The 21,808-nt window shown below is 37.2% G+C and overlaps 2 protein-coding genes and 1 pseudogene across 2 annotated transcripts in view; all 3 read right to left on the bottom strand.

The window, feature by feature from the left end:
- Nucleotides 1–787, bottom strand: part of LOC103155500 (transient receptor potential cation channel subfamily M member 2-like) — a 5,052-nt gene extending 4,265 nt beyond the window's left edge. Inside the window, exon 1 of the mRNA XM_016663598.1 lies at nt 622–787. Within this exon, the coding sequence (XP_016519084.1) occupies nt 622–745 (124 nt within the window). The 5' untranslated portion in view covers nt 746–787. The remainder of the gene's footprint in view (nt 1–621) is intronic.
- A 20-nt stretch (nt 788–807) lies between these two features.
- LOC107833711 (transient receptor potential cation channel subfamily M member 8-like) lies at nt 808–1,647 on the bottom strand. The gene is made up of 3 exons (XM_016663597.1): nt 1,643–1,647; nt 1,118–1,374; nt 808–1,038 (listed from the first exon to the last, which is right to left on the bottom strand). The coding sequence occupies exons 1-3, from the start codon at nt 1,645–1,647 to the stop codon at nt 869–871; spliced, it is 432 nt and encodes a 143-aa protein (XP_016519083.1). The 3' UTR covers nt 808–868.
- Nucleotides 1,648–20,927: 19,280 nt separating this feature from the next.
- Nucleotides 20,928–21,808, bottom strand: part of LOC103155499 (transient receptor potential cation channel subfamily M member 2-like) — a 23,353-nt pseudogene continuing 22,472 nt past the window's right edge.

Genomic DNA, 21,808 nt, shown 5'->3' with positions numbered 1-21,808 from the left:
TATATATATAAAACATTTGAGCGTAACTTCAGAACAGTTTGGGATTTGTATTAATAGTTTTTATAACAAATGTGCCCAACGTCAAATAAGGTGTCTGTAAGCATTTTCAGCATGATCCAACACGAGGTGGTACTATAAATAGATAAAACTTATAATGAAACTTGGTGGGTTACTTCAAGATACAACCCCGAAACTAAACTTTTACCTACTATCATGATTTGAGTTTTCCTGTGTGTTTATTTACGTTTCTGTGTCTTTTGAGTCTCCATGTTGTCCTGCCTACCCCTTAATTGTTCCCAGGTGTGTTTCATTCCCTGATTACCCTCTGTGTATTTAATATCACCTGTGTTTCTGTGTTGTTGTCTGGTCTTGGTCGCAGGTCGTGTCATTGCATCTGTTGAGTTAAGTCTGTTCAGTTGCTACCAGTGGTGGAGCGTTAGCCTTCTGCTCTACCCTGTGCTACCTGTATTTTTGGACTTTGTTTTCTTGGACTCGTTGTTAAATTCATAATTTCCTTCACTTCAACCTGGGTCTCTGTGTCTGTCTCACCACCTTAAACTGCATTTTATGACACCTGCCTTTGAATGTTTTATTTTAATAACAGAGTCATCTCCTTTTAACCTTTGTTTTCTAGAGAGATGTTTTTCTCTAGTTCTGCACGCAGTGGGATCTCTGCACCATAACATCCATAAGTTCCATCATCAACCAGCAGGAAGTGGGTATGATTGTTATCAAGACAGGCCATTTTACCCTGACCTTGTGTGTCAATCACATATTGAGCCGGGAAGCAACCCTGCAGCCAAACACAATGAAAAGTATGAAGGAAACATACAAATCTATTCACAGGAATAATGTGAAGCTCAAGTGTTCAACTTACTTCATTTACTAATTTATCCTTGTTGTGAATTACTCCCCATGGTGCCACTCCAATAGCCACTACTTCCTTCTGCTTGGTGTTACTCAGGGTGTAGTCCCTCACAGCCTGTCCCACATCTCTCATCACACCCACGTTGGTACCACCAGTAATGATCCACGCACCTACAGATAACGAAGTATCACTGCATGTGTTTCTAGTTGACATTCATCACACCTACTTCTATTTTTCTGTCTGTTTCACCTGTAGTCTGGGCAATTTTCATTAGTCCTCTGTAGAAAACCTTCTTCAGGTGGGACTTCAGGTAGAAGTTCTTGGCTCCTCCAGTCACCGAGATGACCAGTTTGGGAGGTGAAAGTTCCCACTGTTCAGTGAGTAACTTGTAGAGCACTGTAGCTTCAGTGTCTGCAGACACTCGTACATACTGGCAATGAAAAAACAAGACATTGCATAATAATGTGCAGGCATATATATGCAGTGCCTTATAAAAGTATTCATATCTAATGAGGTTTCTCAAAAAATAAAATCATGCTACATCCACAATGTGCTGTGTATTTTAGTGGGATTTTATGAGACATACCACAAAGTGGGTTATTAATTGTGAAGTGGTGGGAAAAATATCTGTAAATTTCTTAAAACCAGAATGTGCATTTACATAAAGTGCATCCAGAAAGTATTCCCTTTTCCATATTTCAAAATTTTGCTATATTACATCTTTATTAGTTGCTTTAAATTAATATATTTCCTTATTACTCTACACATAAATACCCCATTAAGACAATGTGGAAAAAAGTTTGTGTTCTTTTTTTTGTGCAAATTTATTGAAAACAGAATTAAGCATTCACAGCCTTTGAGATGAAGCTCAAAATGTAGCTGCTTCAACTGATCAGCTTAAATGTGATCCATCTGCAGTAAATTCAGTTGTTTGGACTTGTTTTGGAAAGGTGCACAAGCATTAATCATCCTGTGGAGCTGCTTTTATTTGCTTGCAAAGCTGGTCAGAGCCAATAACAAGATGGAAGGATGGATGGTTTAATTTTATTTGGCAGTATAAAAAATAAATGTAAATGTAAGGAAAAAAAAGATAAGCTATGTGTTTTTTTTATAGTTTTTTCTTTGACTTCACAATGTTTATGGTGGTTTATCACATATCTAACTAACATACATAATTGTTTGTGTTTATAGCATGACAAAATGTTCAAGAGCGTAAATATTTAGCAATGTTCACACACAAATCCTAAGTGCTTTGCACAAAATCAGATGATAAACTTTGAAATAAAAAAGTGCTCCAGAAAACATTGGATAAAAAGAACCAAAGCTTCAAATGCAAGCTAATGAGAACTCTCACATTTTAATCCCTCATCAGTGAGCATGTAGTGAGCTGTGTCATGTTGATTTTAAAAGCATGGGTTGTTACTGCACTAATGAGGATTTCAGGGGGTTCATTTAGTTGAGGGGCATTGACGCTAAATGGTGACCTGAGGGGTCCACATGGCTGATATCTGAAAAATAACTCAAACCATTTTTTGGTTTATGGATCAACAGCTAGAAAAAGTATCATTTCACAATGACATGCTGAAATCTTTAGCCTCATTCAGTCTTAAATGTTGATGCTTATTATTGCATTTATTCAATGAAAAACTGTGGCTTCTCGGTCTACATGAAACTGTATGAAATTCTGAACCATTTATTCATTTATATCTTGAACACATGGACTTAGTGGCTAGTGGACAATGGGGGTATAATACAAATGTTAAATAATAGAGGGTCAAGAACAGACACTTAATGAACCCAGCAATTGATTTTTCTTGAAATAATGACCAAACGACACAAAGTAGTTTCTATCTGCCAAACAAGATCTGCACCAGTTTAGCACAGTACCAGATAACCCCAACCATTTTCTAGCCTCAGTATGCTATAAGCAATGGTAAAATCGTATTGGCAAATATTGCAGAGGTGTTATCACTAATGCAACATATTGTGACATGATATTGCTTTTTAGCTGAGATAGAATTTACCTTGCTTGTCTGTGGGGACAAAGCATCACATTTCCAATGGATTTCTCCAAAAGCGTCTGTTGGGGCCTTGTGGATCCCGATTGAGTCCCCTGTCTTAATGACTTCATCAGTGTGGTCAGTCTTCAAGTTTCCACAATAACATACTTCCTTTTTACTGTGAAAACACAAATTGCACAATTTCACATGTTCATGTTCGAGGAAACAAATGTACATGTATTTTGTAATTGTGCTTTGTCTTGGTATCCTTTTCTACCCTCATTGACCTTTACATTTCAGTCTGCTGGAGAAGTAAGTTGCAAAGACAACATAAACTGATAAAAGTTTCCATGCATCAAACCACTTTTTTCACCACTACATGTCTGAGCAGGTGCATTAAGATTGCAATCATACGATTCTGTATCTTTCCTCTCGTTTATCTGCTTGCATGCACACGCACACACATGCACATGTTAAGGAAATGACTTCACAGAAGAGTGCCCTCTTTAGCACATAGCCTAGTTAAGTGTCAAAAGGACTTGAAACATATTGTTGGGGCCATGTCTATCCCTAAATGATGCCAGCATTGAAACAGCAAACTATTTCTCTGTTGTATCTATACATTCTTATTATTTATTTAATTTTAATAAACTGGACTGGTGATTTTGACTCTGTTCTTTGGTTATTTGAGATGATCCCTCCCAAAAAGACAGAGTCCAGGGAAACAAGATCTAAAAAGTTAATGAAGTTTGGTTGTAAAATTAAAAGATTTCCAGAACTGAAGATTGCTGGAATTCATCAGATATTTTAAACAAAACACAATGTTTTAATTATTTCTTTGACAATAAAAGTAAAACAGTTCTGTAAATGGCTGTTCATATTTCATAGCACTTTAACTAGAAATACAAAAAAGACACGAAATTAGCTTTAACTAATTTTGTGTCTCTTTGGCAGCTATAAGCACAGTATAAAAAAGTGGTGAATCATCCTACCTGGGCTCACTCTGAAAAGCGCGGCATTTCTGTTTTGAGATGTTCTCCTTGATCCACAGGGTAGGTGACTGGAAAGAAGAGCCACATTCATTTGCAAGTGAACCTACCATGACTGAATCTCTTCTCCCTTCATGCTGCAATAGCACAAGCATCGTAGGTAATCAGATTGAACTCGGACTGCAGGCCAACAGCATGGCAGGAGAAAGCAGTCTCTGCAGCTTCCATGCTAGCAGACAGTCAGCTCTGCATCATTGCTGTACAGCACAGAAATACTTTTGAGCAGGACACTGAACTGACCCTGATCTCCCTGCACAGTGCAGACTGGGGATGTGTGGTTAATGCAATTACTGACATGGGGAGGGAACATAGCATCAACTTTCTTCCCAATTAAAGTGAATATATAATGCTTTAAATCCTTCCTTTTCACATGTAAATCATTCACTTATGATCTATATAAAGTAGAACTGCAATGCTTTGATTGAATTCCTTGTCATTGTAGCTTAACATAGCTTTTGCTGACCCCTTTTCTGAGATGTGTTTTAGAACAACTCTTTGGATTTTTAAATGAATGAATGAGATGTTTCACGACCAGGAGAATGAAGACAAATCTGCAGAATCATGCATTCAAATTAATGCATTGAAATGGTGTTATGACTCACCATTCAGACCAACTACCTACAATATGGAGCGTAGTTTGTCCGTGGTGTCCATGTGTTGCACTCTTCCGTTTTGTCAACTTTATTTACCCCACCCTGCAAGTATTTTTGGGGGGAATTGTTCTCTCTGGAGCAGTCAGGCATGGATGCACAGATAACCTGTCACACAGCTTCTTCTTCTACTACTTATGCTATTTTCACTACGAACAGTGACAGTACGCAGTTCAGATTCTGTACATTTCTGCGCCTGAACTAAAATAACCAGGCATAGTGTTTTAGACAATAAAATTGATTAGACAAATAGAATACGTAAATGAATAAAATGCTCAGTTTTATTCATAAAAATGGTACTCTAAATTAAATACCAGTCCAGGGTGCAACACATACATATCAGATACCTACTGAATATATTTGGGTCATGTGCTTCCCAAGACAAAAACTGCAACAACAAAGCCCAATAATTACACTGCACGGCAAAATATGCTGTACAGTTTCATCCTCAAGGAGAAAGCTAGAACATTTTGACTACTTACAACTTCAGCAAAACTGAACTTGGACAACAAAATCACTCTGAGGAAAAAAATGGTGAACTCACAAAACTGAATAGGCAGAAGTCATGACCTAGCTTAGCAGTACCACAGCTGATGCGGTGATGTTATAGACAAAATATTATAGAGAATAGAGAAAAATCAACAGGCTGAATAATATTACCCAAAAAGAACATAAAGATATTTACACTGCACTGGGAGAGAATAAATGTAATTTTTTCCACTCCTACAAAAAAAATTATTTAATGGCTAAAAAAGTAAATTTTGCATGTGTCTTTAATACAATTTATTTTTAAAAGAATACAAAGTGGAGCTTGTGAATAATCTGATTTTTTGGAATTTATCAAAATGCCTGGGAAAAGCCTCTCTTTTTTTAATTTAGTTACATTACAACTATTGGCTTCAATAGATTTTACTGGAATTTCATGTGAAAACACAAACTGAAGTGAAAGGAAAAGTTTTCACACAAAGGATTTTCTTATAGGTTTGTGCATGTGCATTCCTTAAAATAAAATCCTGAGCAACCAATTTGTACTTTTTATATTTATCTTTGGTTTCAATAGTCCTATGTTGTATAACATTTTTATACAGTGTATTTATCTTTTAATAAGCATCTTGCAGTCCTCTTGTCACTCATAGACTAATTTGGGGCCTTGTTTTACAGGACAAATTTTATTATAACATAATTTTTATTTGTATATTAATTGTCAGTCTTAACTTTTACATTAAATAGTTTATTTTATTGTTTTATCTGTTATAACAATTATACAATGTAGATACTGGGAAGTGGTCATTGATGTCATTTCCTAATCATCCACTTTCTAATTTGTTTTCCAAATCATTTGAAAAAATACAAGCACTGTGGCTGTTATTCTGTCACTAGAATAACAGTGAACTCTTATTCTAGTGGGTCATAAACTTGGCATTTCATCTTGATGGTAAGATAAAAGTTACCATTGGTGTAAAGTCAGAAGAAGTGCTGTTTTATTTTGTCTGCAAGCCATGTTAGGGAACACAGAAAACGTGTAAAAAAGTTCTCTGGTTAGATAAAGAATATTAATGTGCTAGAACGGCCCTGTCAAAATCCAGACCTTAATGCCACCTAGAATCTGTGTTAACATTTGAAAATTGATGCTCTCAAACTCTCTCTGAAAGTGGGCGGACATTTCAGTGATGTTCCAGATGTTTATATACACTACCTGGCAGGGGCGGACTGGCATATGTGTTTATCAGGAGTTTTCCCAATGAGCCAGTGCATCAGTGGGTCGGTGACTTAGAAGATGAGCCAATGCGCTCAACCCAAAGTCATGCAGCACAATGTTTTGCTGTGCCACGATGCTTCAAACTAAACACATCAAGTTGCTTCTCTACCACAATCATTCCACCAATTTATACATGCATAAACTCATCAATTTTAGTTTTTTTTTTTTATTTAGAAAAATAAATGTTAGCAAAACAGAAATGATCTATAAACCAAAAATATTGAAAATATTCTGACCTTTTTGATTAATGCATCATCTGGACTATTCTGAACCTGCGGGGTGGAGGCATCGGAATGAATGCTTGATGGTGTTTCAGAAGGCACAGAGGTGGGATTTAAAGGTTCCAATTCCCCTGAAGAGATGGAGAGAACTGATTCCAGAAATCAAAATAAAAAACATAAGAAATGTGCTATGTTTAGTATACTGTAAATGCAAAATACACAATGAGTTTTCTGAAATGCAATTTAAATTAGATTGAAATTAACACAGTGAAATGCAGAATTCAATGACACAATAAACGTCAATAGTATATGTGAATAGCCCCAGCAAAAACAGGAAAAATTTGCTAGACCAGGAGCAGAAAAAAAAACATAACATAAAAACCACCAGTTTCAGAGAAAAATAGTAGTTTTCAGTGTTCGTTTTGCTAAATATACTAATTGAAGTTATGAAGAAACTACTTTAACTGCTTTAACAGCAGTTTCAAAGGTTTTACCATGGAAAACTTTGTGTTTGAATTCAGCTTCATTTCAGTAAATATGAGTTGTTCCAGGGTCTTGGGGAAACTTACTCATGATTAACATACAAGTACAGTATGTATGGGAAAGAGCGCATGGCTAATTTTCATCACCAACACATCATACAACCCCACGCCGGGAATCTGCCTTTGGAACTAGAGACCCCAGCCCAGTTTCATTTATGGGTCCCAGCCAAATGCTGACCTAAATTTGGCCCAAAGCAAGCACTGATAACTTTTGCTGTCTGGGTAAATGCTATGAGAAAAGAAGAGAATTCTCCATACTGTCATGCAGCTGCAAACTTTCTCCAGAGTACAAAATGTGGATGGATTATTTAGCTGCAGAAAGAGAGCAGCAATGCATGGGCATCTTGAATCCAACTGGCGTACATTCTTCCTTTGGAGATGACATCCACCAGATGTTGTTTATGTAAATATGTATGCAGGAAAACTATGTATTTTTGCTGTATGTTAATTTATCATTTGTATGTATTGTAATGCACAGAAATGGACTGGAGCTGAAAATTAGCTGTGATTCTGAGTAACGCTTCAGTTAGACTTTATCTGTTCTTTGTTTGTGGGTATTGTCCCTGCAAAATCAATCAATAAATAAATAAAATGAAAAATAAATGTCTGCAGGAGTAGTTTTCAGTTTCTCATGTGGTGAATTTTTGTTAGTCGAACATTACTACAATACATATGCCACCTGCACACAGATCTGCCCTGAGGTTGTACTGCTGTGGCTGTACAGAGTATTCTATGATGCTGAACAGGTGGTGAGCAGCAGTGCACGCCTATAATGTTCTGCACACTTCTCAACAGTTATTACTTTTATTTAATTTAACATATTTATTTAATCAACATATACAGTAAATGGAGTACAAGGATGGGTTTATATTTTATGAAAGCTCCTCTGGGGGAATTCTAAGGCATTCTCTGGCCAGCAGAGAAACATAGTCCCTACAGCGTGTATTCAGATTCACAGATTACTCAATGACAAAGGCTCACAAGGCAGAAGCTCACAGCCTTATTTGAAAGTACCTCAAAAGCGGAAACCGCTATAAATATATATTTCTAACTAGATAAGCCAGATAAATGCTCAGTCTTATGTGCACAGACATACCTGGAATTCATACTTTCATACCTGAAAGTATGACCAGGTATGAAAGTCTAAAGGAAATGAACATTCCTAAATGAACATTCCTTTGAAAGGAATGTTCAGTTAGGAATGTAAAAGAACAGTCTTTGTTAACACTGTTGGGTAGATGATCAGGTTTTCTCACTGATCCTGTTTGCAGAGTGCCAATATTCAAATGTCCCTATCTATTTTTTTTTCTATATTTCTGACATTGGAAAGTTAAGAAACCACACTTTCTGAATCTGTAAATAACTCAAAACTCCCCTGGGGAGAGTTGTTCCTGGTCTTGTCACAACCAGTTTCACAGGAATGCAATAATGTTGATAAGCTGACATTAATTTGTACTGTTATGTAATGAACTCGCACAATTGACTTGTTTTTGCTAGCTAGCAGTCTTTCTTCATAGCTTTGATCCCTTAAAGAAATTGGGATTCACTCAGTGTTCATCATTATACTCTCAGCAGAGCAGAAGACACCTATTGCAAATGTATTAACCATTTCTTCATTTGACACATTTTCTCCTCTTTTTTGCAAAGCACAGATGACATTCAAGCAGTCCAAACGCCAATGTTCTTACTATGGCAACCAAACAGAAATCACCTGTTCCTAAGTATTAGGAACTACATTGATAAGTTTGAAACCACTGAAGCACTGGTTTCACAGATTTCCTTCTCACAAATCTTAAATTAGCACTCTGTCTGTATGTAGGTTTTGTTATTTACCAGCATGAATGGAGCAGATGGCAATGAGATTCTGATGTTTTTTATATTGTATTAGATATAATTTTTTATTTTTTAAGTTTCTTATTTTCCAATGTATTTTATGTTGGTTTACATTTACAGTGTTATCTGTAACATTTACAGTATTTCAGTTTTTAGTTTAATTTGAAAAAAAAAAAATTAATGGAATGAATTAAATTTGCATCAAAGTATTTTTGATTTCGAATCCAAGAAGGGAAATTTGACATAGCCTATATCAGAGGTTCCCAAACTGTGGGGCGCGCCCCCTAGGGGGGGGGGCGCCGTCTCATTGCAGGGGGGCACGGGAACCCGTCTGGATGAAAAAAAAAAAAACATGTTTTGTTTTTTGTATGCGCTGGGTTTTTACCTTAGAATGGCCAACTCTCTGTTATTCCTATGTCAATTTGATACAGTAGGAGCTTCCACACTTCCCATATTTGTGTCCTCTGTCACTTTTATCAGCAGTTAAAACTGTTTAATCCGTTGCTAACATCTGGTAACCTGTTTTTCCGAGCCGCCTCTAAACGCAACATGAGTGCTATGACGCTCGCCCTGGGTTTACACTTGTACGGCAGCGAAGGAGACCTGCTGCTGCTGGGCGGAGCTACGTAGGTTTGTGTTAGAATCACGGCAGCAAACCAGCAAAACGCAAAGAACTTTTCAGAGTTTTTCCCTCCAAACTAACCGACTAAGTTGAGTGAAGCTGTTGGATGCAGGTAATGTTAGCTAAAAGATGACTAGCTAATATCAATACAGACCTTAAGCTTAACAAGTACCTTGTAGGCCACCGATGTTGGTGTTTATTTTCAGCTACGTACATTCATTTTGCCCCCCAAAAAGTCGATTTCTGCTGTTTGGAGCTTGTGGATTCCTGGATTATCGACACATTTGTGATGGACTGTGACGAGGACTCTAAAACTCACTAACAAGTTGGAATCGATCTTGAAGAAGTTGCTAGTTTCGATTCAGTTCAACAACCAAACTAATTTGGATAATTGGGAACTGAGATGTATCGGGGAGACTTTAGGGAAGATTGAAATTTTATTTTGTTTGCATTTCCTTTTAATTCATGTTAAGCACTTTGAATTGCCTTGTTACTGAAAATGTGCTATATAAATAAAATTACTTTACCTTACAAAAGCAGTAGCGCATAAGTTACCATGGTGATTCATCTGTGCAGCTAACCTGCTCCAGACCAACCTCACAACCAGGCTTAGTTAATCCCGGATCCTTATCTGTCTAGTCAGTGGCCACTCCGATCAGAAACCAATGTATTTTGTCTGTAATTATTTCATATTTCTCTGTTTTGGTATTTTTTGTCTCCCTGCATTAAAACACCACTGATTAATTTTGGTATTCAGTCAAGCACTATTATTATTTTGACATTATGATGCTAAAATATACCATTAGAATTTTTAAAATGATCCATGTGGGCATTGCTACTATTAAACTGCCTTTGCTCTAGCAGTTAAGAAAGAAATTGTCCCTTCAAAACAAAAGCATCACAACTCAAACAGGACATTAACCATATAGACTAATTAAGGGGGATATATGGGAACTTTTTAAGTTATTAGTAGGGCTGAAACGATTCCTCGAATGATTCGAGTACCTCGATTACTAAAATTCCTCGAGGAAAATTTACCTGCCTCGAAGCTTCGTTAATTTATGTTTTATTAGTTAGCGCACCGTGTTCCGGCCGGGACTTCATTTGCGTTGCGCGGAGCTCTCACTTCCGCCTCTGAGTTGTTGACAAAAGCTAAGTCTCAGCGGCATAAAGTCCAATCTTCAAGATTGGCCCGTGGGGATTTTATGGATTGATGATAATGCCCGACTTTTTATCGTTTTTGGGGAACCAATAAGCATCCTTAAAATGACTGGGGGAATGCCTGGAGTACGGCAGCATTTCTCCTCCGGGGCTGCTGGTTGAAAGCGAACGGCGGGAAGAGCGCTGAGGTGAGCGGATAGCCTGAACAGGGCGGGCGGCTGAGTAGCTGATGCTTACCGTGTAAATGTAGCTTTACCAACGAACCGCACAATAAATTTCATATCCCGGTCTGAAGAAACGGGTGGCGGAGCGCATCGTACATGGCTAGTAGATGAGTTTCTGAGTGTGACCAGTGAAGGTGTCGTAAATATCCCGTATTGCTTCCCCCCGTGTTCGTCCCCCGGTCTAACGGTTCGTCAGTCCGCTGGTCTATTTCCTCCCCTCCATCCCATGTTCGTTCATTCGCCCTCTCCTCCCACTCCAGGCGGCATTTCCCGTATTTTCAAACCCAAAGCGTGACAGGTTAGGTGGCAAGGTGAGTTTAATTAATCTATTAAACTCACTGAAGATGAATACATAAACTAAAAGCTGGATTGTAGACATTTTTTATAAGCATATTTGTGAGCCTGCCTCTTTGTTATTAAATTCAATATAATTTCAGATTTTTCTATAACTTTTCTTCTGGTTAACTTAGAAAGTGAGCTATTATTGTTACAGGTTAGTTTTCTAAACTACAAAAAAGCAACTGTTAGGGATGCTCAAATATGAAAAATTGGACTGATATTGATATCTGATAGTAACACCGGTATTATGCCAGATTTACCAATATTTCATTTTATAATTTTTTTTATCCGATTACTCGATTAATCGTAAGAATAATCGATAGATTACTCGATTACTAAAATATTCGTTTACAACAGCCCTAGTTATTAGTATAAGTCATTTGTACATCGTAGTCAACATTTTATCCACATACTTCCCATATGTTGCAAATTGTTCTTATATTTAATCTTGGTCTGTTGTCATGTTTGTTTTGTATAAATATTGACAAGATGTATTAAAAAAAGAGTAACTTGTCACAGACTGCCTGTCAGATTCACACTTTACAATATTGACTTTCACTGTTCATTTATAAAGTTTAAGTTGTTTATTTGAGCAAATAAGCATAGTGTCAGTGAATCTGTGATTGATCTCATGGTCTCTTAAAGAAATCTGTGGTCATGCCTTCACCTGAATTATTTAAGCCTGGATTGACATAGTGACACCTCTTGAGCCTGGTCTGGTCTTTGTGAAATGTATAAAGCCAGGATGAAATATCCCTCAGGTCATACATTTGGTTGCAAGTTGTATTATTAGAGGTCAATATTTGCTTTTCTTTCATATTTTAAATGTTTTGGTATGGGTAAGAGCCTTTTGCAAATAACATTTGTCAGTTTGACTAGTCAAACTGACTCATAGTCAGTTTATTTTTGTTTTCCCAAGAAAACAAAAATAAAAATCATAGCAAAATCTAGACTTATTTCATGTGACTGAGGTCAAATTGTTGTGTTCACAGCCAAACAGACTTTAAAAAGAAACTGGAAGAAGTTAAAAGGAAATAAACAATATAAAAAAAATCTAAGGAAGAAGTGGCAACAATTTATCCATTAGTTAATATGAACAAACCTTTTATTACAATAATTCTTTTAAAAAACAAAGAAACTCATACTGACCATCATACTCAGTACGAGTCAGTTTGACTCATAGTCAGTATGAGTCATTGTTAGAGTTGTTACCTCTAACAATGTGGAGTTTAGAGTTGACAGCTGCATGAAAGCAACGAAGAAAAACTGACTGGGTGACATACTGATTAGTTCTGTTTGGCTGGTTAAACATTCTAACTGCTACCACAGCAAGTTAACACTACACTGCTGAATGGATGCAGCAGTGGCACAGGGGTAAAGTGTGCAACCCCATGTATGGAGACCTCTGTATTCTACACAACCATCATGGGTTCAAGTTCCAGCCTGTTGACCTTTCATTCATGTCTCCCTACTTTCTTGTAGCCCACCTTCCTGTCAATTTACTGTCAAATAAAGGCCACTAGAGCCAAAAAAAAAACATACACTGCTAAAAATCTAAAGCAACAGGCAGGTTCATCACATTAATTTTACTGTACCTCTTTCTTTGTCTTCTTTTCTGATTTTGCTTCCTTGGGCATCAGATGATTCGGGATGTCTCGACATGATGCTTTCTGAACTCCCTTGCCTTACAAAACTTGTTCCTCCAGTCACAGAGTGCAAGTTATACTTGAGAACAGGGAGGGGGAGTGGTGCGCTGGATGCAGGAACTCACCAAATTGTAGAGAGGAGGGTAGAACTAGGCAAAGTTTATTATTAGATGAAGTATTTATGTAATGCTATATCGGTAAATTAGTACAGAATCTTTCATATTGGGATATTTATTTTTTATATATTTTTTTCTTGCCTCTTTTCTTGCTCAGCCATCCAGTTGGATAGGCAGGCATAGGCAAATGCTAAAGGTGCTAGCAATCCATGTGGACTCCATGAAAAGTATCAAGAAATGAAAATTACTTTCATAATTATTTTTAAGACTTCTGGGTAATATAATTTCCTAATATAGAAAATTCTGCACTACTTCAGCAATATTAAATACTACATCTAACAATTATATTTTGCTTAGCTACCTTCTCCTCTACTATTTTTTGTTCCAAGCAACCAACGCTCCACCTCCCTCTGTCTTCAGTAATGTCAGGTATGTGTTGGGTGGAAAGGAAAGTGACTAATGAAAATAGCATGTCTAAATGTCCCAAATTGCTTGATGCCCAAGAAAGAAAAACAAAGAAAAAATGACAGAAACAGGTAAAATAAAACTAAGTATTCAAACACCTTTGCTTGTTTGTGACGTAATTTGGATTCAGGTCCCAGATTAAGAAATCTATTTCTGTTAAGTTTCTGTTTTATGACCGACTCCCACCCCATTTTGAATAAAACCAGGCTGCTGCAGGGGGACAAGTTGGAGTTGTCCTGAGGCACCTCTGTGACTCTCCCTCTTTGCAAAGGCTGAAGTGATAATACTGTGTTTGGTTCTTTATATGTACATGTTAAAATACCCAACATAATTGCTTGAGATCACACTGATTTTGGAGATAAAAGGGGATTCTCCATTTTACTGCTGGTTTTATGATCTGAGCACAAGTCTCTCTTATCCATGTTTCACTGTGAAAGTACAGATGTAACTCATGGTTTTGATAAAGATTCATCAGTAACACGAGTCATGCTTCTAACATTTTTCCCATACATTTTACAGTTCCTGAGAGGGAAGATACTGTCCAGACAGTTTTTTTGAATCAAGGAAGTTGGTTCTAAGGAGCAGATTTCTATTTGCACCTGTTGACACCAACAGAACAGACTTGGCCAGAGTCCCAAATTATGAAGACTCCAACTTGACAGGAGAAAAGTGGCTATAAAAAAATAAGAGTTTAATCTCCACGCTAATGTAGCACCGGTATCACACCGCTAACTGCGCCACTGGACCAGTTCTAGGCTCTAAGGAGTGGGGAAGCAAGAATAACAACACCAGAGACCGCTGCTTTAAATGGAAAAAGCCGGCAATTTACTGAATGCAAAACACACACATAAAATACAATACATGAAACCCCTCCAAAAAAAAGAGAAAAGTATTTCACTCCTTCTTTTTACTCTTTAGTTCACCTGGTTTATTTTAGTAAAACTAATCTAGTTTAATTAGACCAGTCTCTTTTCTCCTAGGTTATTTTAGCCAGACTAATTTAAGTTAGTTAGACCAGTCTCTTTTCCTAGGTTACACCTATTTTAGTACTCCTATTTTTTCTGAGTCGACTCGTTTCTTGTCTTTCACAGGTAAGGAAATACCTTCAAACACAATTAAATCAAAGTGGACCACAATTATTCAAATCACATTCAGAGACATAACATGAAAATCAAAGTAGGGCACTTTAAATTCAAGTTCAAGTCCAGATGTAAGTTCAGGTGCTCAGTTCAATGAAAAGCTTCAGTTTGATTCAGTCCAAAAATAACTCAATCAGTTCTCAATCCTGTTCAGTTCAGTTTGAACGATATTCCTACCGCTCCGGCAGCGAATTACCCCACGCAGAAGAGTCCCTCCCACATATGATGGAGAAGATGAATTGAAGGTCTAGGTTTGGCTCGCCATCTTGAATCCCGTCTGTAAATGTGCATGTCGCATATAGCAGACCAATCCTCGCTCCGTCCGAGCTTCCAACCGAACAAAAAAACCTGACCTGTGTAACAGGTCACAAACACAACAGAACTCTTTTTAAACACGTAAATTATACAAATAAATTATTCTTCATAAACCCAATATATTAACCGGATAACAGTTTATGACGGAGCATTTCTTTGCAAACAGCTACGATTTTAGCGTTAGCTCTCCGCCAAAAGGAGAAGTACAACACGGTGAAAATGTAAAAAAAAACACAAAACTCACCAAAACCGATGTAACTTAGTTCTCATAAAATCCCCGTCAGTTTCCGACCAGGTAAATTATGTTTTCTCAACTGTAATAACTTTTGTTAATCACCGCTCTTTCCTCCGATTCCTCCTCTGCTCTCTCCCTCAGGTTTGTGCACTGCAGAGTCACCCAGTCGCAGCGTCTGTGACGCTGGTTTCTTAAAGGGGCAGCGCGACGTTATTTTCTGTTCACAGACTTTAATCAGCTTTTTATTCCTATTTATGTCAGATTTTAACATGGGCAACTATTTATTCCTATATGTCAGATTTTAACGTGGGCAACTATTTATTCCTATTTATGTCAGATTTTAACGTGGGTTACACCAAGTGTAACCTTGTATCTAAAAACATAGTACATTTTTGATACATTAGCTGCGTTTAGCATACGGAATGAAGTTAATGATACGTCTACATGTTTGTGGTACTCCACATGCTACTGATAAAATTTAAGCTAGCATTACAATTTTAGCAAATGTTAGCTTACACTTTAATGTTTGCATACAGAATGGAGTAAGTCAATGTTAGTTAATACTATTGTTACCCCAGATACTAATGACTACATTTAACCTTATTGCTAATTTGTGGCATGGGAATGCTGGATTCCACCTACACACAATTTTACAGGCCTTTTTTAAAATCTCTTCAGATTTAAAAGAGGCCACTACCTACTTTCTCACTGCCATAGGTAATTCAATAATGGAGCAAGTAGAGCAACTGCTGCTCAGTCGACAAATTTAGCTCAGACTGATTTCTTAGCTACCCAATGTTTGACTTGTGGCAGGAGCAGTGTGAGAATTGGGAACTTAAGTTTAAAAACACTATTTTAATAAAATTGGTTGCAACAACTCCACTAAAAAAATTACCTTTAAGGCACACAGACCAGCTACGGATGAGGCTTTGAGACAATCTCACAATGTAACAATTTTATTTATTCCACAATTGTTTGTTTAATCAAAAATACTAGTCTAAAACCACTCACACATTAAAAGTAAGTACTAGCTCAACTCAGGGATGGGAGTGCAATTCGGGGTAGTGTCCTAAAAGAAAAGAAACAGCAAACGAAACAAGGCAAAAACAAAACAAAATCGTGCACCAAACCAGAAGGAGTACCACCACCCGGAAAGTCCACCACCAACACCACGAGCTGGCCATTCCTGTCAAAATAAAGGAGAGAGACATTCAAATTACAGACAATACAATTATGCAGTTCAGCCCACGATCAATCAAGCAGCAATAGTCCAAATTAAGGGTCCGTCCGGGGAGAAGCCGATCCACTGTAGCAGACGCCACTCAGAGCGGCAGTAAAAAGATAGTCCAAGCTGATCACCAATCAGCCCAAATCAGCCACACTGGACGAGTGATAGGAGCCAGCTTTATGCCGACCAGGACGGCGGGCATGAAGCCAGCAAACAGGACGACAGGTAGGCAGTCGACAGATTATCCAGCTGACAGGCGGACCGCCAGTCGGGGACAACCAAAACAGCAGGCAAACAGCCGGCCAACCAGGTGAGGGAGGGCCCTTTATTTATATACAGGCAGCCAGCGCCACAACCAATTAAATTCAGGCACTTGTGTGGTGCGTTCAACGGCCACAGGGCATACTGCCACAGACTCAAAGAATAAGATCAGTTTCTGTAGTCTGACATATTTAGAATTTTCTAATTCTTTTATTCCCTATTTTAAAATCAGAAACTAAGAATAGACTTTAGAAAGCGAACTGAATATTTTAGTTCCAACGAATTCAAAAGTGAGTTGGTAGCCTTATACTGCTCAACTTGTACAACATGGTATGACGTTGAAATTATGGTGGTTGATCTCAATAAGAGATGTACAGTCAGTAAGAGGAAAGGGAAACCTGAATCAGTTGTTTAGTGTTGTGACAGTCCTGCATCTCTTTCATTCAATCCAATTTAACCTGTTTAATCCCATTTTTCTCCCTGCAAAATAAGTGCATGCATTTCAATCCTTGGACCTCCCTAACACATGATATTTCTGAATTATTACATTTTATGTTGGTTAAGTTAGTGAAAATGTAGGTTTTATACTTGGCAACAATTGTTGCCGGTGGGAAACTTCATAGTCTAAATTATACAAATATGGCCTATTTATACATGTAAAAAAGGAGAAAAATCATAACATGCATCACCTATTATAACAAAGAATGGTTACAAGAGTGGTCAGAAATATTTTAGAAACATAAAGATTCAATGCTACCTCCATCAGATGTCATAGTCTCAATGTGCCAAGCGACCTTTGACCTCATTTAGTCATTTCATCAAAGAGGCAAAATCTGGTAAAAATGTTAGTATGAACAAATCTGCATCTGGAAGAACATTCTCCCTGTTCCACCAGATCAAGAACTACACCATGGCTCTGTACTAAACTAGTTATTTAAATATTTTACTGACTTTCTGTTGTACAGATTTGTGACTGACATTTACCTCCAGTGACACAGGCAGGAAGTAAAGAGGTCTGGTCATGTGACCTTTCACACTATATACATGAAATTGATATTGCTTATAGTAGACACACTATTATTTGATTTTAAAACTTCAATTAGCTGCCAAAAGTAAAAACTATTATTTTAGAACTCCTAGAAGTTAGAAAAAATGTCTGGCAACAAAAATGCAACAGAAAATTACTTAATTCATATTTGTTTGTTTGCTTATTTAAGGATCCCCATTAGTCTCTACCATAGTAGAGAGTATTCTTCCCGATGTAAACACCAAACATTACAAAAATGACAATAATGAAAGCTGTTTGGCCTCCTAGCACTCTGCAGCAGCTTGGCTTGGCCGCTCCCACAGGTCTCATACCATCTCTTACCAACATATTTGATGTGTATTGGTGAGGGCACTCATCAAAATATGTCTGTCCATTTGTTGGCTGTATGGTGTTGTCTTTATGACTTTGCCATTTTTTGTTTTTATTATATAAAGAGCTTTGATAAGTTCATGATTGTTTGTATATAGTATGTGCAAAATAACATATCAATCAGTATAATTAAACAATCATGAACTTAAGATATATTACATTACTAATACAAATATATCTTAACTTTTATACAGTGGACCACTGCTTAAATAATTCTATCATATATATCTTATAACTACCCACTAATCTAAAATAAAGGGGAAAATAACCATAAAACTGCCAAACTTAATATTGACATCGGCACAGCCAACATCAGTACAGCTGATATGAGAGCATCTGCTAGTATTTATACTGATCCTCTTCGGCTCTCTCGTGTCACTAGTTTCATCTTTTCTTTTGTATGTAACACATGCAAACCTTAAAAAGAATGGAAAATCTGAGATCTGAGTCATCAGTCATGTAGCAGTAAGTAGTTGCAGAACCAGTTTGTCTTCCAGTTGCCTTGAATCAGTGTAAACTTTGTGTCTTCAATAAGAGGCCATCTTCAATCACCATTAAAGAAAATCAAATCACAGTCTGTGAAATTTGTTTATCATTCGTTCCAGTGTAAAATACACCAAAGAAACTTTTATTTGGTGAGTTTANGCAGTGTGAAGGAAAGAGGAGACCAGCTGCACAGGCAGGTTGCGAAATGAGATACAGGTGATCGGTTTGTGTGATCGGCAAAAAGAGACCGTGATCGGCTATCACCGATCATACGCTTTTTCACTGAAATCGGCCGATCATGATCGGTGGCCGATCGATCGGCACACCTCTAGTATTTATCTTTAGTTGCATTGATTACTGAAACAGTGTCTTCCCAGGTCTGCCTAAAAACTCAGACAGTTGAAACTGATCCAGAATGCTGCTGCTTGTGTTCTCACTAAAACCAGGAAGATAGAGCACATTTCCCCAGTTCTAAAGTCCCTACATTGGCTCCCTGTAGCTCAGAGAATAGATTTTAAAATAATCTTGTTAGTTTACAAATCACTGAATGGCTTACTACAATACATTAAAGATCTGCTGGTGTTGTATCAACCCTACTACCTCTCAGATCTTCTGGTTCTGGTTCTGGTCTGCTCTCCATCCCCAAAACCAGAACCAAGCAGCATTCAGCTTCTATGCACCACAAATCTGGAACAAACTTCCAGAAAATTGTAAAACAACCATAACACTGAGTTCCTTTAAATCAAGACTAAACCCCACCTGCATAGAGTTGCCTTTGAAACCTACTAAATGAAACAATGACCAACCTATTTGATGTGTATGATATTGGTGAGGGCACTCATCAAAATATGTCTGTCTATTTGTTGACTGTATGGTGTTGTCTTTTTAACTTTGCCATTTTTTTATGTAAAGTGCATTGATAAGTTCATGATTGTTTGTATATATTATATGCAAAAATAACAACATATTAATCAGCATAATTAAACAATCATGAACTTAAGATATATTACATTACTAATACAAATATATCTTAACTTTTATACACTGAACCACTGTTTAAATAACTCTATCATATATATCTTATAACTACCCACTAATCTAAAATAAAGAGGAAAAATAACCATAAAACTGCCAAACCTGATATTGACATCGGCACAGCCAACATCAGTACAGTTGATATGAGAGCATCTGCTAGTATTTATACTTATCCTCTTCGGCTTAACTCTCTCTCTCATGTCACTACTTTCATCTTTTCTTTTGTATGTACAACATGCAAACCTTTAAAAGAATGGAAAATCTGAGATCTGAGTCATCAATCATGTAGCAGTAAGTAGTTGCAGAACCAGTTTGTCTTCCAGTTGCCTTGAATCAGTGTAAACTTTGTGTCTTCAATAAGAGGTTGTCTTCGATCACCATTAAAGAAAATCAAATCACAGTCTGTGAAATTTGTTCATCATTTTTTTGATCTTCAGAAGGTAAAAGGTTGCAGTGTAAAATACACCAAAGAAACTTTTATTTGGTGAGTTTAATTGCACTCAATAGCTATGAGGTGGATGTGAATCTATCACTCACAATGTTGTAATGTTCTCCATGGCAGAGTGATGCATGTCTCCACTTGTCGCAGGGGATTCTGGCATTCAGTCCTCGACTCATACTCTTGATTAAAGCTGCTTCTTCATTGTTATTGGTATGAAGCACAAAAAGCTTAATTTTAGGTCGATTTTATTTTATGACTGAAGCTTTTAGGCAAACCACCTCCCCCTGTTGGACTGCTGCCCATTTTGACTTTATCATTTACAAGTAGCTCGCTATCTGAAAACCGTGGGCAGCCCTACTGTAAAGTTTAGTAGGGTTTCCTATCGTCACAGACCCACAAGTCTAATAAAAGAATAACTCAACAGAATTACAGGTATTATAGAAAGCAATGATGTTATCAGTATCACATTTTGACACTTCAAGCATAATATATTCATATACTTGAGTTTTCAAAATGCAGTGGATATTGATATTTTGTTCAGACAAAATTATCTTCATTATTGGGCATTAAATTCTGCAGCTGAGCCTTTTTTAATCTAATTCTGAACAGATTTTGCTGCATAATTCTGGATTGAGAAGATTTTAGTGCACTGTCCATCCCTGCTGTCCAGCCTCCAAAGGTGACAATGCCTAGTTGCTATGGAAACCTTTGTCCCTCTCTGTGGACACTGTCTTCTCCTCATTACACCTGATAGGGCTTTCCTGCCTGAGCTTGCTCTTATCCTCCTTGAGGAAGGTCCTTATTCCCTCCTAAGGTCAGAGTGTAACTAAGACAGTGTAACTGTAAACTCATACATCACACATTTCAAACCAACACAGATTCATGTTTTTAATCACAGGTTGAGCAATCATTGCATTTTCACTCAATATCGATTGATTAGCTAGTCTGACCCTACAAAAAAAATAATGAACAGTTTGATTTAATTATTATAAACAACATCCTCATTACTTCAACACTGAAAGAGAGAAAAGCAGATAAGTCAACGTCTACTTCTGGCCTTTAAACCCACACTACCCATAACTTATATCACCACGTATTCAACTAAGACTCATTTAATTTAGCATCTAAGCACATTTCGTCCAAAAAGTAAGAAATACAAATTGATTTAATAATTATATTTCTACTAGAAAAATCAAGAAACCTGCAGCAAGAAACAGTAATTTAGTACTTTTTCAGAGCTGCAAGGAGATAAAAAACACAAAGCATATTTCTGTCTTTTTCAGAAGACCAACCCATTTATGGCCTAGTGTCATGATCCATATTTAAAGTAGACATGGCAGCAACGACTGTGTCCATCTCACTCGACAGTACTCTGTGGCTGAGTTTCTTTCGCAGGAGCACCCAGAGATTTCAGACTGTCCTCAATCCTCTGCAGTGCACTGGTGACCTGAAGACACAAAGGAACCGGCAATTTAACCAGCTGCAAAGACAGTGATGAAGAAAGGTGGAAATAAAACATCATTTATGCAGTGATATAGATCCAACAGTAAAGATTGATTAAATCAGTTAACCTGTCCCTCTAGTGTATCCATTCTCCTTTGCAGTGCATTGGTGACCTGGGTGACACAAAGCAATGATAGGCAAGCAATTTAACCAGCTGCAAAGACGGTGATGAAGAAAGGTGGAAAAAAATATTTATACAGTGATATAAATCCAACATTAAAGGAGTTATTAAATCAGTTCATAACCTGTTCT

The sequence above is a fragment of the Poecilia formosa genome, unplaced genomic scaffold (assembly GCF_000485575.1).
Source record: "Poecilia formosa unplaced genomic scaffold, Poecilia_formosa-5.1.2 Scaffold431, whole genome shotgun sequence".
NCBI lineage: Eukaryota > Metazoa > Chordata > Actinopteri > Cyprinodontiformes > Poeciliidae > Poecilia > Poecilia formosa.
The sequence above is the reverse complement of the archived record's forward strand: the minus strand, read 5'-3'. Positions and strand labels throughout refer to the sequence as shown.

Excerpts from the sequence above, each read along its gene's own strand:
- LOC107833711 (XM_016663597.1), bottom strand. Across the intron at positions 1,039-1,117 it reads GAAAATTGCCCAGACTACAG|GTGCGTGGATCATTACTGGT; the intron begins GTGAAACAGACA and ends CGTTATCTGTAG.